Source organism: Pantherophis guttatus, chromosome 2, assembly GCF_059756535.1.
Source record: "Pantherophis guttatus breed Tessera chromosome 2, ASM5975653v1, whole genome shotgun sequence".
NCBI classification, from domain to species: Eukaryota; Metazoa; Chordata; class Lepidosauria; order Squamata; family Colubridae; genus Pantherophis; species Pantherophis guttatus.
This window is the reverse complement of record NC_142064.1, coordinates 162100960-162121834: the sequence shown is the minus strand read 5'-3', so window position 1 is coordinate 162121834 and position 20875 is coordinate 162100960. Positions and strand designations below refer to the sequence as shown.

The 20875-nt window shown below is 38.6% G+C and overlaps 2 protein-coding genes across 6 annotated transcripts; one reads left to right on the top strand and one right to left on the bottom strand.

Annotated features, from left to right (window-relative positions):
- The first annotated feature begins 1205 nt into the window (after nt 1-1205).
- Nucleotides 1206-10993, top strand: MIF4GD (MIF4G domain containing). 5 transcript variants are annotated; one of them, XM_060691045.2, is made up of 6 exons: nt 1206-2035; nt 5850-5986; nt 6460-6569; nt 7966-8121; nt 8552-8644; nt 9307-10993. In XM_060691045.2, the coding sequence occupies exons 2-6, from the start codon at nt 5905-5907 to the stop codon at nt 9532-9534; spliced, it is 669 nt and encodes a 222-aa protein (XP_060547028.2). In that variant the 5' UTR covers nt 1206-2035; nt 5850-5904; the 3' UTR covers nt 9535-10993. The 5 variants fall into 5 exon arrangements, with proteins under 5 accessions (XP_060547028.2, XP_060547031.2, XP_060547029.2 ...); XM_060691048.2 differs by having other exon boundaries at nt 1209-3538; XM_060691046.2 differs by having other exon boundaries at nt 1549-1711.
- A 681-nt stretch (nt 10994-11674) lies between these two features.
- On the bottom strand, nt 11675-19803 carry MRPS7 (mitochondrial ribosomal protein S7). Its single transcript, XM_087887173.1, has 5 exons — nt 19356-19803; nt 18483-18674; nt 17001-17064; nt 16041-16208; nt 11675-15162 (listed from the first exon to the last, which is right to left on the bottom strand). Exons 1-5 carry the CDS (start codon nt 19430-19432, stop codon nt 14941-14943), a joined length of 723 nt encoding a protein of 240 aa, XP_087743299.1. The 5' UTR covers nt 19433-19803; the 3' UTR covers nt 11675-14940.
- Nucleotides 19804-20875: the final 1072 nt, after the last annotated feature.

Sequence of the window (20875 nt, the reverse complement as noted above, 5' to 3'; positions counted from 1 at the left end):
AGAAATAGGGATCTTATCTTTAGTCCTGAACTAGGTTGCATTTGCTTATTCAGGGCTTGTGCATAGCTTTATGAGTGCACAACTTCTGCTCGTGGCTGAAAAATTTTCACACAAATCCAATCTATTTCTCAATGTACCCCTCCCTTTTAGAAGCCACTTATGCTTTAGTCACCTTACGCCTAGGCTACTGCAATGTGATATACATGGAGTTGCCATTCAACTACTATATGAATGCAGTGACACAGGCAATTATGAGCATGCCACACGTTGCTTATGTAGCACCCTTGCTCTATAAGCGGCACTGAATATTGGCAGGTTTCCAAAGATAATTCAAGGTGTTGGTTATGACTTATAAAACTTTGGTGACCTGATTATCTAAAAGACTATCTCTCTTCCACATTCAGCTCAACCAGTACAAGTGGACAGAGCAGGCAGGCATATTCTACCTGCTTGTGGAAAGCCTCTCTGTTCCATTTCTGATTTATCCCTTTGCAGATTTTTTTTTTTAATTGGGATATCATCTTCATAGAAAGGGAATTCTGATGTCCAATGACTGGTATAATGTTCCTTCTAAATTCAGGTACTGTAATGTAGCACATTATAGTAGAGGATGCAGTCCCTGGCCTTTGTGGTGATTCAAGAAAATCATTTGAGAATATGCAGCAGTAGCATTAGTAGAGATGTGGTGACACGTGAGAAGACTTTAAAAACGACTTTGAAAGTATGGTGCATATAATGAATACGCCCAGGATAATATTTCTGCACATATTGTGGGTGGGTGTGGGAGGGGAGAAACAAACCATAAAAGAATTTGATGGATGTTATTTATCTATCTATCTATCTATCTATCTATCTATCTATCTATCTATCTATCTATCAAGCATATATGTGTATGTATGTGTGTGTATATGTGTGTGTGTGTGTGTGTGTGTGTGTGTGTGTGTGTGTGTAATCTGCCAATTTATACTTAGTTTTAATTATGGTGGTCTCTAGTTCCTGAATTTCTGTCAGAATTTCTCCATGTTATATTACAACTCTCATCAATCCTCAGAACTATCTGTTGGTTTGAATGTATGAAAGTTGAATAAAGTCTACATATTGCCAATCTGTGCCAGTAATTATTTCAGTTAATGTATATCACTCATGACACAATAGTAAGTTGGAGTGCTGACGACCAGCACTCCAAAATTCCAAATTCCAAATCCCTTACTTTGTTTCTGACTTTGTGTGTTTAACTGGTATTCCTTATTTCTGGTTCAGGCTTTAGCTGCTGGATCGCAGATTCTAGTACGGAAAGGCAACCAAACAGGTTAACTCTTGCAGGATCCAATCTGGATCGGTCACCGGGACCAGATAGTTAGTTCTTCCGAGCCTTCGGATTCATGTTGAAGCTTATCCTGGAGCCCTCTGGTCTGGTCCCGGTGACCGACCCAGATTGGATCCTGAGACACGTAATATTTTGCCTTCATTCGTGAGGTTAATTCTTGCAAGCAACCTTCAGACCCTTGGTTTAAAGGAGGGTACCTCCATTTGCCAGCAGTAGGCGCTGCTTGCCGGTATAGTGTCACCGTCTTTCTCCCTCCTTCCACTTACCCTGGCGAGGAAATGACCTAAGAGGAAGCCTCCGGCTGTGCAAACAAGGAGGGAAGGGTGGGGGAAAAGCGCACCCCACTCAGCAGCTGAGTTTTAGGAGCTGCCGTCGGACCCCAAAGTGAGTGAAAAGCCAGGGCGGCCTGCCTGCCGGAGGGACGCGCGACGGCTGCTCGGGTCGGGTCAGCTGGGCGCTTCTGCCGGTGTCGGGGGCCGTCGGGGCCAATACCCGAAGGATGCCCATCCTGCACTTGCACTCCATGCTTGAGCTGCTGCCTTTCTTGCTGCTGCTGCTGCTCTTTTTGGTGGTGGGCTTTTTTCTGATCTACCTCCAGCGACCCGAGCCGGACCCCAAAAAGGTTTAGGGATCCCCGGGGGCGTTTTCCCGCGGCAAGATGCCAGCGCACCCCTGCTGACATCGGAGGCGTGAAAGGCGAGAGAGCAGGTGGGTGTCTTTCCGACTTCTCCTTCTCGCTTTCTCCGGGCTGCCTGAGAAACGGGGTGCGGGTCTCTTTGAGGGGGCGGGGCGTTCCCCTCCCCCCCCCTTGATAAATTGGCTTCCCTGTTGGAAAAACTGATTTTTAAAGCACAGGTAAATCCTTGATTTAAACCACCACAATTGAGTCCAAAATGTATGTTTGCTAAGTGACATTGGTTAAGTGAGTTTTGCTTCATTTTATGACCCCTGCAGTTGTTAAGTTAGTAACACGGTTGTTAAGTGAATCTGGTTTCCCCGGTGACTTTGTTTGTCAGAAGATCTCAAAAGGTGATCACGTGATTCCGGGATAAGACGGCAACCATCATAAATATGAATCACTTGCCAAGCAATTTAATTTTGATCGTGTGACAGTGGAAATGCTGCAATGTTTGTAAGTGTGAAAAATGCTCATAAGTTACTTTTTTCAGTGCCCTTATAACGTTGGAGGGTCACTAGATGGACTGTTGTAAGTCGAGGACGACCTGTAGAGTCATCTACCCACACTCAAAGTCTTTGTGGCTGCTTTGCGGGATTAAAACCAATGTTTTATGCGTAGGTATAAAAAAGAAATGAAGAGTAGCTTCGGTTTTGCTCTTTTGTAAGGACTTGGTGAACATATCTGTGTCATATCCTGGGCAACAATATTGAAGTGGTTTGCCGTTAGTTTTTTCCTTTACTCCAAAAGTTACTTTCAGGGTTAGGGTTGGAATAGAACCACATTTATCATTTATTTAATCTGGGTAGGCACCAATTTCAAATACATGACTCTAAGAGTCATTTACAATGTTAAAATGAATAAAAATATATACATAACACAGCTGGGAAAATAATGAAAAGACATTAACACGATGAGGAGGCAGGCACAGAATCAGGTCTTCAAGGCTTTGTGAAACGCCAACAGAGTTGGGGCCAGCCTAATCTCTGGAGGGATGATGTTCCAGAGGTCGGGCATCAGGTAACAGTAGCTCTGGTTTCTATACATGTCAGAACAATCACGGAACAATCAGCAGCCATACTATACTGACTGCTGACTGCTATGCAGAGAAGTAATTGATCTTGAAACCTAACTAGAGGTCACATCCTCTGAATAGGAGAAAGGTTGGTGTGACTGCTCTGGTATGTGTTGAAACTGACTTATCAGCTGGGAATTTTCCATGCAGTAACAAAGCTGGCTGTGCTCTCCCATTAATAGCATTGCTGTGTAATGACAGCAGTTGTCGTAAAAAGGGAATTGTCATACCCTTAGTAAGTTCATGGCAGTGCATATTGATTGACTTTACATCAGGACTGTCAAACTTACGGCCCACGGGCCAGATGCGTCACACGCTGGCCACGCCCATGCCCAGTTTAGGGAAGGAGGGGAAAAAAGTCCCAATGCGTCACGATACACCACCGTGACGATGCAAGTTTGACACCCCTGCTGTACATGGAGGCTGCTGTAACTCTGGCTAGTTCCCTCATTTTACACAGGTAAGTTTTTTATTTTATCTTTTGTTTGTTTGATTGCCTGCGTTTTTATTCAAGCAACACACCAACAGCTAGGTGTCACACTAGATTCAACACACCTAAACTCTGTTTTTCCATACAGAGACAACAGTAAAGCAATAGAGAGAGAGACTGCCTTCCATAAAATAAAAAATTGAGGCAAGCCCCCAATCCACTCAGAAACTCAATTCAGGGCACTAGTTGAAGATTTCCATGGTTTGAAGGTCTGCCTGTCTCCTTATGCATTTCTTTATATATTGACAAGTGACCCCTCGTGGATTCTCAAAAACAGAGATCTCCATAAGAATGCCTCAGTTACAGACAGCTTTCTGAGACAGAAAGGCTTGGTATCTCTTTGATTATATCTTGTTGCTTAAGGAAGATTTTATTTTCTCAAACCTTTCGGTTTTTTAAAAACTCTATTTTATCTTTGCTAAGGAATTCATACTCTGCTTTTCATCTCCTGTTTCAAATGATGACTTTTTTAAAATTGTGGACTTTTTTATTTTTTGGGAAGCCATTTGAAAAATGGTTTGTTTATCAGTAATTCAGTATAATTATTTATGATTAATAATAGCTGCTATGAAGCATAAAAACTAGAGAATATTAACAACAGTGCTTTTTAAAATAATCGCTGTGTTTTGATGATACCATAAAGCTATCCAAAAGCAGGCCTTTGAATGCTGCCTCCAACTATTCCTTTTTTGAATTGAGTTCACTGAATTAGAGTGTAATTTGTTTAATTCATACTTTGAATATGTTCCATTTATCTGGGTTCATACAACATACTAAGCCAGAACACCCATATTATGGCTTAGTGTTTTATGTGTCTTCCTGTGCTATAGTATCTCCCTATTTTTCTCAGTTCACGGGTAGCAAACCTTGCAGGATTTTCTTATCGCATTACTGCAAATCAAGAGGGATCAAGCAGAGCATCTCATACTATGAAGCTGTGAATTCCTGGGCGAATCTGGGGGAGATTACTTTGTCTTTTTTAGGCTTGCACAAGAAAATGCTTTTCTAGACAGAATACTGAAAGACTTCCAGCTTTGCACATTTCACTCTATCTCCAGCAGATGGCAGGGGTTTACTTTTTCCCAGTGCTTTATTTCCTTGAAGGGGGGCTTGGTGGGCAAGGGGTGATCAGAGTTATAAGTATGAAAAAGAGGAAATACTGGCTCACCTTTCTTTTCTCATTTTCTGTCTTCCCTTGGCCCAACTGGAAAAAGTCAGGGAGCAAGGCAGGGCAAGGAATACTCCAGTTGTTCCACATTTGTCTTTAGTAGAAAGAGATGTACATGTTCAATTAGTATGATAGTAGCGGAAATAAGTACATATATAGATTGCCTGTCAGCCTTTTGAGGGTGCTGACCCCGGCGTTCCTCCCTCTTAGCCAGACAGGCTGGAGCTGCTGATAGTTGTAGTTTTACAGCTTCTGAAGGATTACACAGATTCATTTGTTTTAGGGAGTCGTGATACCAGAATGATTGGGAATTCCTGATATCCCCTAACTCAAAAAAGTTAAATGGGAAAGGCAGTGGTTAGGTAGCAGAAGAGATACAAGCAAGGGTTTCATTAAGTTAAAGGAGAAGAATTCAAGACAAGGGAACATATTGATGGGTGGATTTCAGGAATGGTACTTTACAAAGAATTGTTAACATTTGGGGTGGAAAGGTGAACAAATGAACAGATGAAATTGAACAAGGAAAGTGAAACAGAAATACTGATGTAGGGATATAGGGACCAAGAAGTAGACTGCTCAATACCAGATGTTAACTGGGAAGTTAATAGAATATTAATACAATTGCTCTTCTTCTTTGAACATACCTTCCAACCTCTATTCTTTGAATAGATTCCAGCTCTCCAAAATGTTTTCCATGGATTCCTGTCATGTCTTTTCAACTCACTTTTGCCTGACTGAGCAAAAACAGAGGAATTTTGATGACTGAGCAGTCTGCTTGGCCCTGGATTCAGAAACTGTGCATTTGGCTTACTGGAGTAGGGGAGCCAATGATGTTAGATTGTTTTGCACACTGAAGCACCTTATTTTCAAATAATAGAGGAAGGAACAGGAACAGCAATTATTCAATTGGAGTACTAGCTGTTTGTGTTGGAAGAGAATCTTCCCCAGGTTTGTTTTTTCTTCATTTGTTATCCAAGGGTTTTATTTTCTTTTATTAACTCCAGTAGTACTGTTTTTCCTCTTTGCATGGGTTATAGAGCCTCATCTAGGGAAGAACCAATACATATCTCTCTGGTCTAAAGAAACTGTTTATGATCTCTCCTTTCTCCACAGGTCCTGCTAACTCAGCAGCTTCCCTGACCTAATAGCACTTGAAAGAGGGAAAGGGATGGAGGAAACAAGCAAAGAGGACTATAAAATATATTCATTTGATTCAGAAGTTCAGCAGTTACTGAAAACAGCACTCAAAGGTTAGTAGTTCTTTCTCTGTCCCCCCACTTTGCCTTTCCATTCCTTCCTTGGCCCCCAAACACACAATCTTTATAGAATTTATAAACAAATGAAGAAGATTGTCTGCTGCCATGAAAATCTTCTGATTGCTTAAACTCTGCCCCAGAGACTTTTTCTTCAGAAGCTAAAGAGGGCACGTGCATAGGTAAGACTTTTTCTGCAGTTGCACCCAGTTGTTGACTAATCTAATCCAAAATACACACTTGGCATTTATTTTATTGAACTATTGGCCACTGTGTACTTCAGCACACTTGTAAGGCATGCAAGTAGGAAAAACTGGCATATCCCAGTTCCTATTTTTGCCCACTGAACCTTTTGGTACGTGTCTCCAAGTTCACTTGGAATGGTGTTTGATGTGGCACTGCTGTAATTTCTGTCAAATAAATTTATATTCCTTTCGATCTAAAATTGAGTGTTGCCTCTTCTTCTGTAGAGCCCAGCAGCGTGGATCTGGAGAAAGTGGCCAATATAATTGTGGACCAGTCCTTAAAAGATTGTGTATTCAGTAAAGAGGCAGGGCGCATCTGTTATGCCATCACTCAGGTGAGAGACTGAATAGTCCTTCTTCTGAGAATTAGTAAGAAGTTTAATGCCATTTTCCACATTCAACTACCGTATACTTTGGATTCTGTTTGTCAATATGCGGCGTTTTCATGCCTGTGAATGGGGTGGGATGATGTTCCCATTTCTAGTTTGAGATAGATTTGTATAATGTAATATAATATAAGATAGTAATAACAATACAATAATGCTATCCTCCCCTCATAATATGGTGTATGTGTGTGTGTGTGTGTTTATATATATATATATATATATATATATATATATATATATATATACATATATATACATATATATACATATATACATACATACACACACATACATAATATACTATAATAATATAACACAAAACAGTGTAATTAATTCCATATAAAGGAGCCTGTAGGTTGCATTAAAGCAGGGTTCTGGGCATGCCTGTCATTCAGCAGCCATGCTTCCTTTCCACAGATGGAGCTTGGCTTGGCCTGACCCGCAGAACATGTTTGGCAACCAGCCCAGAGGAGAGGATAGAAGCTGAATCTATCCCTTCAACTACAGCCCCTGACTTGGTGAGCAAAACTCATTAAATAACCCATTTAAGTTTTGCCTCCCTCCACATTTTGTGCCCCTAGAGGCTCCTGCTTCTTTAGGCATGTTTTCTCTTCCTATGGTTGGGGTTTGAACAGTGTGGGTGAGAAAGAGAAACGGAGGTAGGGCACGGATCTCCTTTCCAAGCCCAGTTGCACCGAAATAGCAAAAGGTGGGAAATTTTGTACTGTATTCAAGTACATGGGACAGGACTGTATTACAATATCACATGTGTTTTGTCACTTCTCACCACTGCACAAATGCCTACGAGATAAAAATCCACCAATGTTTCCTCAAGGCCTGGAAGCAGATGTGCAAGGCATGATATCTACTGGCTGGGAGGCAGTTTATAGGAAATTTTGTTGGAGTAACTTTAACCTAATTCTTCCTTTCCAGTCTCCTAATTTCACGATTTAGAGGCATAGGAAAAATACTGGATTCTTCCTCTATGTCTGGGTCTCTTGAGCTAGGAGGTAGTCCAAGCAAATCAAGGAGAAAAACTTCAGAGGCCTCAATTGTACATGTTCAGGGTGCTTTCAAATTTCAATTCCAATAGGAATGGAGATACATCTGGTGCATGTCACTCTCTTTTGACAGCTGGGGATCACTAGTTCCCTTCACCATCCCTTTCCTCACTGAACCCTTTCTTGGTCTCTTGTTTGTGTTCACGGACTGTCTGGGTCAGAGTTGTGCAACTGCGATGCTGTACATGTGAGCAATGTAAAAGGAACACGGACAGCTATTTCTTTTGACTGCATATAGCTTATATAGCTTTCCCTTGGGCTTAACAGCTTGATGTTTATCATAGGTGGAAAGCAAACAAACAAGCCAAAGTATCTTCCGGCGGTGCCTTCTCAACCGACTGCAGCAAGAGTATAAGGACCGTGATGAGTTGCGAGCCCATTCCCTCCAAGCCTGGATCTGCTATGTCACTTTTATCTGTAACATCTTTGACTACCTGAGGGTAAGGGGATCCTATTGAGAACACCCAAATGCCTCAGATCAACATTCAGAGTGGCCTGGTTTTGGTTCATGTTTCTTTTCCCCCAAAACTTACTTTAAGTAACTTCAGTATACAGTAGTCCACAACCTATGACCATAACTGAGTTCAGAATTTCAGTCATAAGTTGTTGCAACCATAAATCAAGGCATCATGTGACCAGAGCCGGGGGGGGGGGGTTTACACTTTTTGTTGTGATCATTAAGCAAACATCTAAATCAGTGAAAAATACCATGAGCTTTTCTTCTGCACTGCTTTTAATTAATTAACAATACATTTACTTGCTTAGTTTTTTTTAAAATATCCAAGTGGTGATAAGAAGTTGAAGATTGGGGGTGGGGGTTAAACATTCCAAAATGTTTATGAATATGACACGTCCACAATCTGTTAACAGGTCAACAATATGCCCATGATGGCATTGGTGAATCCTGTTTATGACTGCCTCTTCCGATTGGCACAGCCTGATAGTTTGCAGAAAGAGGAAGAGGTGAGTTTTCTTGGAACAAACCGTGGATAACATGGACTCTGTTAAATCACAGCTCGGGTGAATAATTAAAACTAAAAGAAAAGGGAAAGGTGGAATAAACTTGAAGAAAGTCTTTTCTTATGGAGTGGAGTTGGGGATTACATGTAAGGTAGTTATGAATCAAGGGGTTACAGTGTATGTTAGAAAGTATGAATTGGTGTCAATTAGGTTGTTGTGGATGCATATGAAAGTAGGGATCAATTGGTTAGTGTCAGATGCATGTTACATTCCAATTCCACATGGAATTCCAATGAAAGAATCAGAACTTTTGCATGCAATTGCAAAATATTTTGAATATATACTATAGTAAGAGTACTGAAAAAGTTATTGAACCATTCAGAGTCCCAAGAAGGAACGAGAATGGGTATTGTTTAATGAGAATATGTTTAAAAGTACATACTTTAAATATAAAACGATTCCTATATGCACCTGGAAAAGAAATAATTGCCATAATCCTTGGCTGGAATGGCTACATCTGGATGGCACTAGCTGGAGGACAGGTGAGGTACGCCTTGAACTGCATTTATTTTTGTGGGTGGGTAATGGGCTGGAAGAGACGCCTCAAGGACATGTCTGGTAATGCTCTCAATTCTTCAAGATGTTCATTGCTTTCTTGCCTTAAGGTGGACTGCCTGGTGCTGCAGCTGCACCGCATTGGTGAGCAACTCGAAAAGATGAACAGTCAGAGGATGGATGAGCTCTTTTCCCTTCTGCGTGATGGATTCCTTCTGCAAGAGGGTCTCAGCTCTCTTTCCCAATTGCTACTCCTGGAGATCATTGAGTTCCGGGCCACTGATTGGAAAATGACAGCAGCAGCCCAGAAATATTATTACAGTGAGGTCACCGACTGAACACTTGAAGCACCAGCAAAGCCTGCATTCGCACCATTTTCACCAGCAAACTTTACACCAAAGCTGCAACTTATATGGTTTTTTTTTTCTAAATTCCTAGCCCTTTTGTTATAGAACATGTGCCCTGCTCCTTTGTGCCAAGGAACTGCTGCCTAAAACTGAGGAGCTGAGAGAACACTTAAAAAAAAGAAAGTAGCAGATACTTGGCCACTGCTGCTCCTGTTGTATTGCACTAAATACTGGCTTGTATTATGTCCTTTTGCAAGCTAGGCTAGTATTTTACAAAGGGAGGTTTTCTCTCCCTTATTTTCCATTTAGCAACATAAATGGCAGGTTTTAAAAACTAGCCTAGGAATCATTTCACATAAACTTCAAAGAAATGCCAACTCTTTCTGTTCTGTATTGGTAAAGCTTGTTTCGCTTAATATTTGGTAACTGGCCTGTTTATCCTTTTTTGAAAAAGGAAAATAATTCTGTGATCAAAGCTCAAGTGTTATTTGCTTCTTTGTAACCAAGCTTTCTCCAATGGAACTGTTAATGACTCTGAAATCCAAGCAGTGTCCAGACAAGACTAGTCTGAAATCAAAATGTTTCTTTTCTCCTCGACTATAGGAAACTACTCTGACAAGGAGTGGTTAATATTGCATAATAAGGGAGATTTTGATGGACAACCTTATCACTTCCAACCAGCATATAAAATGGCATAATCCAAGAAGGGCTACTTTGATAGTTACGGTAATCCTTACCTACTTAGATGCAAAATCTATCACAATAAAAAGGATTATCTTATGGGGAAAAAATAGGATGAGAAAGGAGACAGTTTCTCTCTCCCTTTTCCACCTCCCCCTTAAGCAAAACTTAATTAAACATGGTAATTAAACATGCAATTTAGATTCCTTAAAGGCTACAGAGTTCTCTCCTTGAATAAAGGGGCAAATATTTTTATTAATGTGGGTTTCTTCAATACAATACCTTCCAGGTGTGAATTTTAACCCTATGGAAGTTCAAATCCAAAGCATCTGATGGGCACCAGATTGTGGAAGTCCATCAGAGTATAGTATGCGCTAAGAAGCTACTGCCCATGAATCCTTGAGGCTTCAGAAGGATAGCTCTGGTTTCTATCTGACACTGCAACAGCACTTTTTTTAAAAAAGAGGCTATCATTGGGTACTTTAATCTTTCTCCAAGTATAGGAAAATACTATGCAAATATTTTCCGCTTGCAGCCTTCAGCTTCCTTCCAAGCTAGGTCAGATTTTAGCTAAGGTGGCATCTTCTGCCTCCAGAAGATGCAAAGCAACAGACTTTTACAAAGCCACAGCAGAATTAGCTCTTTTGGGGAATAGGTAACAATTTATTTTATAACATTTCTCTCCAACAATACTTTAAACCAATGTACTGTAAATTTATCTTAAGAGAATTGGTTCTGTTTGGAACTTTTATAAAATATTTTACACTTCTGCCTCCATTCTTTTTTTTATTCTAGACCAAATTAAATCAGGGAATAATCATTAAGCTAGAGGCATGAGATGACCTTTCATCAGACAGAAACCATAAATAATATCCTATATGGAATCAGCAAAACATGTTGCTACCTGAAGTGCTTATTATTCAAGATTCTAGCCTTTCAGTTTATTCATTTTGTCTTTCTACATCATCATGAAGGTTTCTCCAAGAATACTATACTTACAAAGAGTTGAACTGACAACTCATATATAGTGGTATGTCAACCTTACGTTAGTGGTATGTCAATCTTTGGAAAGTAGTCAGTTTTGCCATGGAAACACTTGATATAAGGGTATCGGTATGTAGAGCAACATTTATCAATTCACTAGTTTTATAATCTTTTATCATTCTCAAAACATCATACAACAACTCATCCTCGCTCTGTTCTATAGGTGGAAAAATTAAAGGATCAGAAAGTATCCAATTAATACATGGTATGTTGCTGAATAGATACAACTGGATTATGGGCTAGTTCAATCATGTCAGGACAATCAGATTGTATTCCAAAGATAAATGGATATCCATTCCTAAGTAAGACACATCTGTATTTTTGCAAATCACATTAATAGGGTTTCAGCATAGTCACTTCACACATTTATGTCTCTATCACTATCAAGAAAAGAACAAAGGCTGACTAAAATTGTGAGGATATTTACTCTTCAAAGGGAGAATAGGGTTGTGTACATATGAAATTGTGACAGAAATATGGGAAGTAATCAGAAAATAAAGCTATGCCAGCAGATCTGAAAACTGACATAATGCCTAGGAGACTGGAAGTGGTCAGTTTACATTCCAATAGCAAAGGGGATTTAACAGCGTGCAATTATTATACACTATCCCTAATTCGATATGCTACAGAAATAACACTTAAAAACATCCAATATAGAGTGCTACATGAAAAATAGATGCCAGATATTCAAGCTGGCTTTAGAAAAGGCCAAGGAATACAAGACATTATTCCTCATGTACTCTGCATAATTGAGAAAGGCAAAGCATACTGAAAAGCAATTAGTATTTCCACTGATTAAAGAAAGGCCGTTGAGTCTGCTGATTGTGTCAAGCTATGCAATGAGCTTAGAAAAATAGGACTCCCAAAACATTTCACTGTCCTCATGAGAAACCTGTTCACAGATCAATAAGCCACAAAATGGTCTGAACATGGTGAAACAGATGCTCTAGACTGGCAAAAGAGCGAGGCAAATCTGCATATTCCTGTTTTATTTATTCAACCTACATGCTGAATATTTATTGAGGGAAGCTAGATTGGAAAATACTATATATGTTTTTAACACTCGAGGAAGAGACATAAATAACCTCCACTATGCTAATAATACTATTCTGATTAGGAAAAATGCAAAGGATCTACAAGCTCTAGCAATAAGGGTCAAGTAGCACAGTAGGAATCTGGAACTAAAATATAAAGAATACCAAGCTAATGACAATAGGTAGGACAATCAACCTTAGAATTGACTGATACGGAAGGTATCTTCTTCTGCCTTTTAGGATCAGCCAAGAAAAATAAACAAAAAATAAGAAATAAGTTGTAGACTAGAGCAAACCATGAAGATATTGGAAAAGATATTCAGATGCTGTGATGTGTCAAAACTTACAGAATAGTGCAGCAATGCTATTCCCTGTGACTTTAGGGAAAAAGGGGAAGAAGCAGAACATAGACACTTTTGAAGGTTGGTTATTGGAGATAATTTCTGAGAATACCATAGCCAAAAACGAATGGATTATCGAATAAATCAAAACAGAGTTCTCATAATTCTTTGACAAATTCCTTGTGTGTCCAATCACACTTGGCCAATTATTCTATTCTATTCTATTCTATTCTATTCTATTCTATTCTATTCTATTCTATTCTATTCTATTCTATTCGAAGCACACATGATCACAATCAAATAATTCTAGTTTGGACAAATTATGCAAAAACCTAGTTCTGGAGAAGGCGCCAATGCTGGGAAAGATAGAAGGACGGAGAAAACGACCACCACTCAGCAAAGTCCACTTAGTTACAGTGACAGTGAATGCATTGCTGGAAAACCTGAAGAACCAGGTTAGGAACAAATACAGGGAAAATTTATGTGGCTACCAAGAGCTGAAACTAACTAGATGGCTCATATTTAATCAATCACACATGAAATGCCTGCAGGAAAAGGTTAATGCAGCAACATATTTATAGTAACAATTATATGCTTTTTCCACAATGAATACTGGTACTTACAATGCAACTCCTCAGATGATGACTCTCTGGCCCTATTTAATGATTCATGGTATACACTTCATCCTTCATCTAGATTAGGGGTGTCAAACTCGCAGCCTATGGGCCAGATGTGTCACACGCTGGCCACGCCCACCCCCATTTTAGCGAAGAGGGGAAAAGGTTGCGATATGTCACGTGACGACGCGAGTTTGACACCCCTGATCTAGATTCTCCAAGTAAAGAATTGCCTTGAAATTTTTAAGCTTGGCTCCCCATTCCCCAAATTAACTTATCATTGATAAGTTCACAACACAATTGTCAAATCCTTAGTAGCTAGTAGAGAAGATGGTGGGATTCTATACTTAAAAAAACCTAGAAACTCAGCATCTTCCAATTTTTGAAAAGGACTAAATGTGATAATTCCAAGATAGCCCATAAAGGCACATTTCTGTTTGCCATTTTTAATTCAAGGAAAACAATATACTTTGTGGTAAAAGTTGGAGTTTTCTTTTACGGGAATGGGAATTTACCACTTCAGACCACCTATTACACTGGCTGACCATGGAACAAAGTTATGTCCAACCCTGAGAGAGATTTCTGGGGTTTTGAATGTATAAGAAACTTACTTCTGGACTTGGTGACTGATGATTTTTACCAGAGGCAAATTATTTTCCCCCAAATACTATTTTTAGTTCCATCTAACCAATTCTGTTGCTAATAATACTTTAAATTCAGTTTGATAATTTATCTTTAGGTATCGCTGATGCCCCTGAAACCACTCAGATACAGATTAAAAAATCAGATCACCCCTAAATGCAGCCAAGCAAATTAATGTTACCTAAAAATAAAAAGGGTTTTAATCTAGTAATTTATTTTCTTCTTCTAAAGAAGTTCATTATTGCTGTAATTCCTACACCAGGTTTAGGTCATCTGTTGTATATATTTTATTAATAAATGGAAATATTAAAATGTTTGGCATTCTTGCTTGCTACCTCCAGAAGGTATCAGCAAGCTTGAAATATTTCAAACAAGTAGAATTTGTGTGTTGTAGATAAGGGGTTTATAATTTAAAATCAGTACATGTTATTTAAATAGAAATGAGGTAGAATAAGCTATATAGTAATTATTATACTGGATGCAGACAGATAAGACTTTTGGCAACCCCCCACCACTCATTGTATTTTAAGGATAAAAATTGTGTCATTTATTCTGCCCATGAGATAACATATATGTAAACAGAGACATTCATTCTACTGATCTCTCATTCATGTTATTTTCAGCAAAGAACCTACAATATTAAGGTTTTTCTTCACGAGATATACAAGGAACAAATCAGAAAATTTCCATTTTTACTATTTTTCAGCTCTGATCGCCTTCAATCACCTGCTTGTTTGTTAGTTTTCCAAAACATGAATGGAAATTGATGAACACAAGAGTTGAAAATAAACAATGATTTGTATTTATATCATTTGGGACGTGACATACTCAAAACCACTCCCTATGTGAGCTTGAAAAGGGGGACCCTGATTTTCTTCAGCTCATATTCTTTGATGAGAGTTGAATGAGAAGCAGGCAATTTTCTGCTCAAATTAGTGATATGCAAAGAAAAGCAAATGGAATTAGAACAACGAAAAGTTGTCTTTTCTGGTAGCAAAAGCCTTAAGTCATCATACACTGGATCCAACAGCACATTCTTTACGCCCATCGATAATGAGCAAAGGCCCGGTTAGCTTCTGCCATTTTGTGCAACTCATGCTTTTTTTTTATCACGTTGCCATTATTGTTGGAGGCTTCCAGCAGCTCATTTGAGAGCTTTTCAGGCAGTAATGTTCGCCTGTGCTTGTTTTCTCTGCATTCTGTGATCATCCACTTCATGGCTAAGAATCTCCGCCGACTAATCTTTAAAGGAGTTGGTACCTGAAAAAAGCAAAAGGCGGGGTTCAATATACTTTACTATCATAGCATGCTAATTAAATTTACAACAAACCTACATATTTGTCTTCAAAAAAATGTTGAAATCAAGAGTTCTGTTACAAAAAGTATTTAATGCTGTGTGAATATTTTGCATGTGTTATGGTTTGCTTTTGGTATGCCACCCAGATACAAAACATGTTGCAAAGCAACATCAGGGTGGCCCTATAAATCAGTGCAACAATTCTGGGATCTCAACTTAGAACTAAAGTGGATGAAGACTGTCTTCCGCAATGTTATGAACTTTTCAAAATGCAAGAGGAAATTCTCAGAAATTTTTTTGTCTTATATATAAATATACAGAAATGTATGCAAGAATCTGGGTCCACTGAAAATGATGCCATGCAATTTTAAGGCAACTCAAAAGAAAAAAATTGCAAGTAAACTTTTGTCTCAATAAAATTTATGTAGCACAAATTTAGTATAGTATTGCTTTTTCTGACAGCAGCAACCCTGCCAATCCATAGATGGAAACAGAAGTATCTTGAATCCCAATGGAACCATGAATTTTTATACTATTGATCTGTTATAATTTCATATTTAAGTTACAAAACATGCAAACCCAACTTGGTTGAGTTGGAGGAAATTAGATGTGCCTGACACCAGAGTGTTAGTTCTTTAAAGGACTCATTACCTATTTTATAAACCATCATATTGTTTGGTTTTGGCTTGGCTTGGTTTGGCTGGAGGTGATTGTGGTTTATAAGCTGGTATTTATAACTATGTATTATGTGCAAAGTTGGTCATTGTGGCAGTGTCACTAAATAATGGTTTTAAAAACTCAATGCATTCTGTTAACTCGGCATTCTTTATTTATACCTTACCTGATACTTTTTACCTCCTCTTATGATACCTGAAAGCCCAATTACAGGTTGGCAGTTTTCGATTGCTTGATGGAAGATTTTGTAAGGGTTGCACTCAATTTTTTCTTTCATTTCCTCATCTGCTTCATGATATTTCGCAAGTTGCTTCCTTTTAATGGCCTCTAAAGTCTTAATCACAAACAAAAATAAAGGAAGGATTGCTCACTCAGCAATACAATTTATTCAACATGGAACTAATTTCTACATGCAGATGGACACTAATCAGTGTTACAAAACACATCTTGTTTTGCACAGGGTATGCAACTTACAAATCCATGACATTTGAGAAAGATTCAAAGATCAAAACCCCAACCTCTCCTTGGCTACTAGATGTAACAAAGATTTTCTCAGTTCTCAAAGCTATTGACTTCTAAAATTATACTGTCTATCAAAATGGCCTTAAAAAGCATAATTATAAATTAGAATGAATATACAGTGACACACATGCATACACTTATATGTTTTTTTTAGATAATTATATATACTGTACAATTGTACAATACATTCTATTTGTTTCTGTATTCTTTCTCTTACTTTTTAAGCACTTGTTATGGCTTTTTTTGATAATGTACTGTATCTTTGTTTTTTGTTACTTTTGTCTTTTTGTTTTCCTGTCATCTTTTAAAAGCAATAAAAATTATTTAAAAAAAAGAAAATTAAAAAGGCCTTAGAAAAATTCCGACCCTGCTTCCACAATAATTCTGAAAGGCAGGTTTAAAAATATGGTGCATTATCAGGGACCTACATATAATTTATGATTCTTTTGACATTTGGTAATAAGCAAACCAAGGAAATAACTGAATATGCAATAAATTATTAAAAGAAGGATAAGCACTTTTTAATGTAACCATGAAATAGGAATATTATTTCCTTCCCATATGGGCAATAATCAAGGAAAAGCATGTGAAACATAAATTGTACCTGATTCATGAGGGTACGTGCCAAAATTTTATCGCTTCCTTTCATCATCATGTTAATGAATCTGCTGTAATGACAAAACAGAAGTGTGATAGTCTTCAACTGAAATCATCCGTTTAATGATGTTTGAAGTTATGATGACACTGAAAAAAGTGACTTGTGGCCAGTCCTCAGACTGATGACTGTTGTACTGCCTCCTCCTCCTTTATCACATAATCAAAATTTGGGCACTTGGCAACCACTATGTATTTATTACAGTTACAGTGTTCCAGGGTCATATGATCACCATTTCCAATGTTCCCATCTGGCTTCCAACAATCAGAGTGGAAATCTGGATTCACTTAATGACAACGTGGTGCACTTAAGAACTGCAATGGTTTGGCTAAACAGCATGGCAAAAAGGTCATAAATCAGGTGTGATTCACTTAACAACCTTCCTTTGCAATGGAAATTCTGATCCCAATTGTCATAAGTTAAGACTACTTGTAGTACTCAATCATCTAAGTATGATTCCATAACATATTAAGTAACTAATACTCTCCAACTTATAGATATTATTTGAAAACATAAACAAACAATTGGATGGATCAACAATGGCTGTGCAAACTCAAGATAATATTCAAAAGTAGGAAATAATAGTTGGATTGATTTGCAACATGATTAATTGGAATCTGATTTGGAACCTGAGCTGCTGCTGTCAGATGTGAAAAAGAAAGCACTTGGTTTGAAAAATGCACATCTGCCACAAAAGATTAAAAGGAATATGAATACTAAAAATTCAGAAATATGGAATTGATGAAGGATGGACTGGACTTTCTTGGCAAGAGAAATGCTGTGTTTTTAAAGAGAATTTTTCAACAATGAATTCTACAGAGACATTTACAACAGAGACTAATGAACTTTGGAAATGAGCTGCAATTGTTGGGAAAGTTCCCAATTAAAAACCTAAGGAAAAGTTTCATTATTAAGAACCATATGGGGATATTTGATCCTGGACAAATCAGGGATAATGATTGGGGTAATTTGTGGTAAATAAACTGTTGTAAACTTTCTACAAGTAATTTATAGGAAACAGACTATTAACAGAAGGCTCTGAATTCTAACTTTTTGTTGTTTAACCTGTTAACTATTTTTTCTTTAAAATATATAAAGTATGACAGGTCAATTGTATTGCAAATAGATGTAGAAGCTTATAAATTTTGAACTTGCTGCAAACAATTTGTCAGTATTTAATTAGGAGGGATGTTTTTGTTTTTTGACCTTTTTATTTCACTTTTTTAATGTTCTTGTTTAGTTTTGTCTCTATCAATTTCTTTTGAATTATGTATTTTTATCTTTTGAATAAATTATTTTATTTTATTTATTTTTTATTCTTTTTCTATTTTTAAATAATTTTTCCTGCACCATTTTTTATTTTTAGTTTGTATCATTATAAATGTAATTTTTAATATTAATTAGTATTAAAATTTAAAAAAAACCCCAAACCTGATCGCGGGATCATAAAACACAGAACTGGTGATGCTGGATTCGGTGGCTTTTACCGGCTGGATTGTTTTCAACTGCTGTTTATTTTTTTCCTCCTCTGACATTTCCTCTGGAGATTTACGGTAACTTTCTTTATTCACTTCTGGATCAATATATGTAGGATTGTATCGGGTCCACCTGACTTGAGTCAGCCTACAAAGGATTTGATGAGCAGAAAACAATTGTCAACACTGAGATTTTCAACCTCCAGGACATGAAAATTTAGAATGCTGCATGTAAGCTCCCTTTCTCAGATGCAAATCTCCCTGGTCCAGTCTCTCGTGTGCAACGCCCAACATTAGCCCAAACAAAAGTGAGCGGAAATAAACCCAGTTGGTCCCAATGAGTTTAGGCCAGAGGTCTTCAAACTTGGCAGCTTTAAGACTTGTGGACTTTAAAACTTGTGGACTTCAACTCCCAGAATTCTCCAGCCAGCATAACTGGCTGGAGAATTCTGGGAGTTGAAGTCCACAAGTCTTAAAGCTGCCAAGTTTGAAGACCTCTGGTTTAGGTATTGCATGCTACTTGGCTGACCTTGAAAAGGTTAAAAGGGGAAAAGGAAGAAGCCACGCAAACCACTTGCAGAACATTGCATGATTGTGGCCACGTTAGGAGACGAGGGTAATTTAATTTTAATTTCACAGAAGGCATTTGAGGATTTCCTCCCACCGTTTCTATACACCTTCCCGCCTGGCATGCATGCTGCTTGCGAGGAGCCATAATGCTAAATTGTCATTCTGGTTAGGGAACCAAAATGAAATCCAACCCTCCTCTCTCCATTGCATGGCACCGTCTCAAGCCTTTCACTTTCTTTGCTGCTCCTCCCTTCCTTACCCGGGGAGCCAGAGCTTCCGAGAGCCACGGAGCTGCTGGACCAGGCGCCCCACTTTCTCCATCACGGGGGACGCCATCTTCCTTCAGGACCTCATCGAGGACTGTCCAAAGGACCGCCAGGGGGAGGAGCTCCGTTGCTCTGGAAACGGCCTTCCGGGGAAGGAGCTCTCCCCCACCTCCATTCCATGAGCCTTTGTGACGTAGCCATCAGCGGGGAAGTTCTGCCAAAAAAAAAAACCAGGCGGGCGATTCCTTCTTTGCTTTTTAACGTGCTTAAACGGAGAGGGTTATTCCTGTTGAGACAGCTGGATATGCTAACGTTCCTTTCTTGGTGTGTGCGCTGGCTGGGGGATTCTGGGAGTTGAAGTCCACCCATCTTCAAGCTACCAAGGTTGAGAAACACTGACCTAAAGAAAGCGGTTCTAGGGAAAACGCAACTGAGCAAGTCGGCTGGGATGGAACTTGGAACTACAGCTCCCAAAATGCCAAGCGGCGGGAGTTGTAACCCTCACACCCTCTTTGGAAGGCGCCGTACTGTGGGAGGTTGGGCCACGCTAGGAATAAAGACTCGTCGTTGCTACTTTGCCATAGTTTGCCCTATGGTTGCGGGGAGTTCGCTCTCGAAAAACCATGGAACGCTATACAGCCCGTGCCAAATGCTTGTGTTTTGTAAGCCACCTTTAGCCTGATCAGTTTTGGTAGTTTGGTAGTTGGTATGCAGAGTGTATTTATTCCAGAGGGAGGTGAAAACGGTGTGTTTTTGCCCATCACTAAAGGACTCTGGAAAGAGTGCAGAAAAGAACAATGAATAAATAAATGAAAGTGATGACTAAAATTACAAACAGTCCGAGAAAAATCTTGAACATTTTGTGAATGTTCACAAAACTTAGTTCTTATTTTTAGTTGTAGGAGGGAAAAAAAGGAGTACGAAATTTCACTTTCTGCTTAAAATTAAGAATTTGGGGTTATCCAATAAATTGGAAAGGGGATTCAGGAAAAGAAAAGACTTCACTTGATACCCTATAGAGTTATGGAATTCATGGCTACAGTACAAACTGACCCTGCACTAGCTGGAATACGCTGGAAAAAGAAGAACATGGCTACAGTACAAACTGAAGTGTGTTAATCCCTTAGTTCAGATGGCTTTAAATATGAGTTATCATTGGCTAGTATAGAAGAAAACTGGGGAAGGCAGTTGAAGACCATCTCAGAGCCTGTTCAAACTAACTTCTTCCATTCTTCCCTTAGGGCTATTTGTCCCATAGAAACAATTGATTTTTTAAAAATGATTTTTTTTATTGAACAATTATATTATTTTAATATGAATTGGAAAGATTTGTACCTGGAAAAACAGGCTGTTACAACAAAAAGGACAAGCAAGTATTGGTTGTCATAACTGAATAATATCTACCAAATTTACAAATAGGATGTAGCATTGGCAGTCAAAAAAATAACAGTGATAAACCTTGTTCTCATAGACATTTGTCTTATCATATTGCTAAATTTCAGTCTTCTTTTTA

Bases quoted from the DNA above. Each gene is read 5' to 3' on its own strand.
- MIF4GD (XM_060691045.2), top strand. From the start codon at position 5,905: ATGGAGGAAACAAGCAAAGAGGACTATAAAATATATTCATTTGATTCA. The intron at 8,122-8,551 runs GTAAGGGGATCC...ATCTGTTAACAG, and splicing joins ACATCTTTGACTACCTGAGG to GTCAACAATATGCCCATGAT. The intron at 8,645-9,306 runs GTGAGTTTTCTT...TCTTGCCTTAAG, and splicing joins GTTTGCAGAAAGAGGAAGAG to GTGGACTGCCTGGTGCTGCA.
- MRPS7 (XM_087887173.1), bottom strand. From the start codon at position 19,432: ATGGCGTCCCCCGTGATGGAGAAAGTGGGGCGCCTGGTCCAGCAGCTC. The intron at 18,675-19,355 runs GTAAGGAAGGGA...AATCCTTTGTAG, and splicing joins CGGAAGCTCTGGCTCCCCGG to GCTGACTCAAGTCAGGTGGA. The intron at 16,209-17,000 runs GTACAATTTATG...TTTGTGATTAAG, and splicing joins CACGTACCCTCATGAATCAG to ACTTTAGAGGCCATTAAAAG.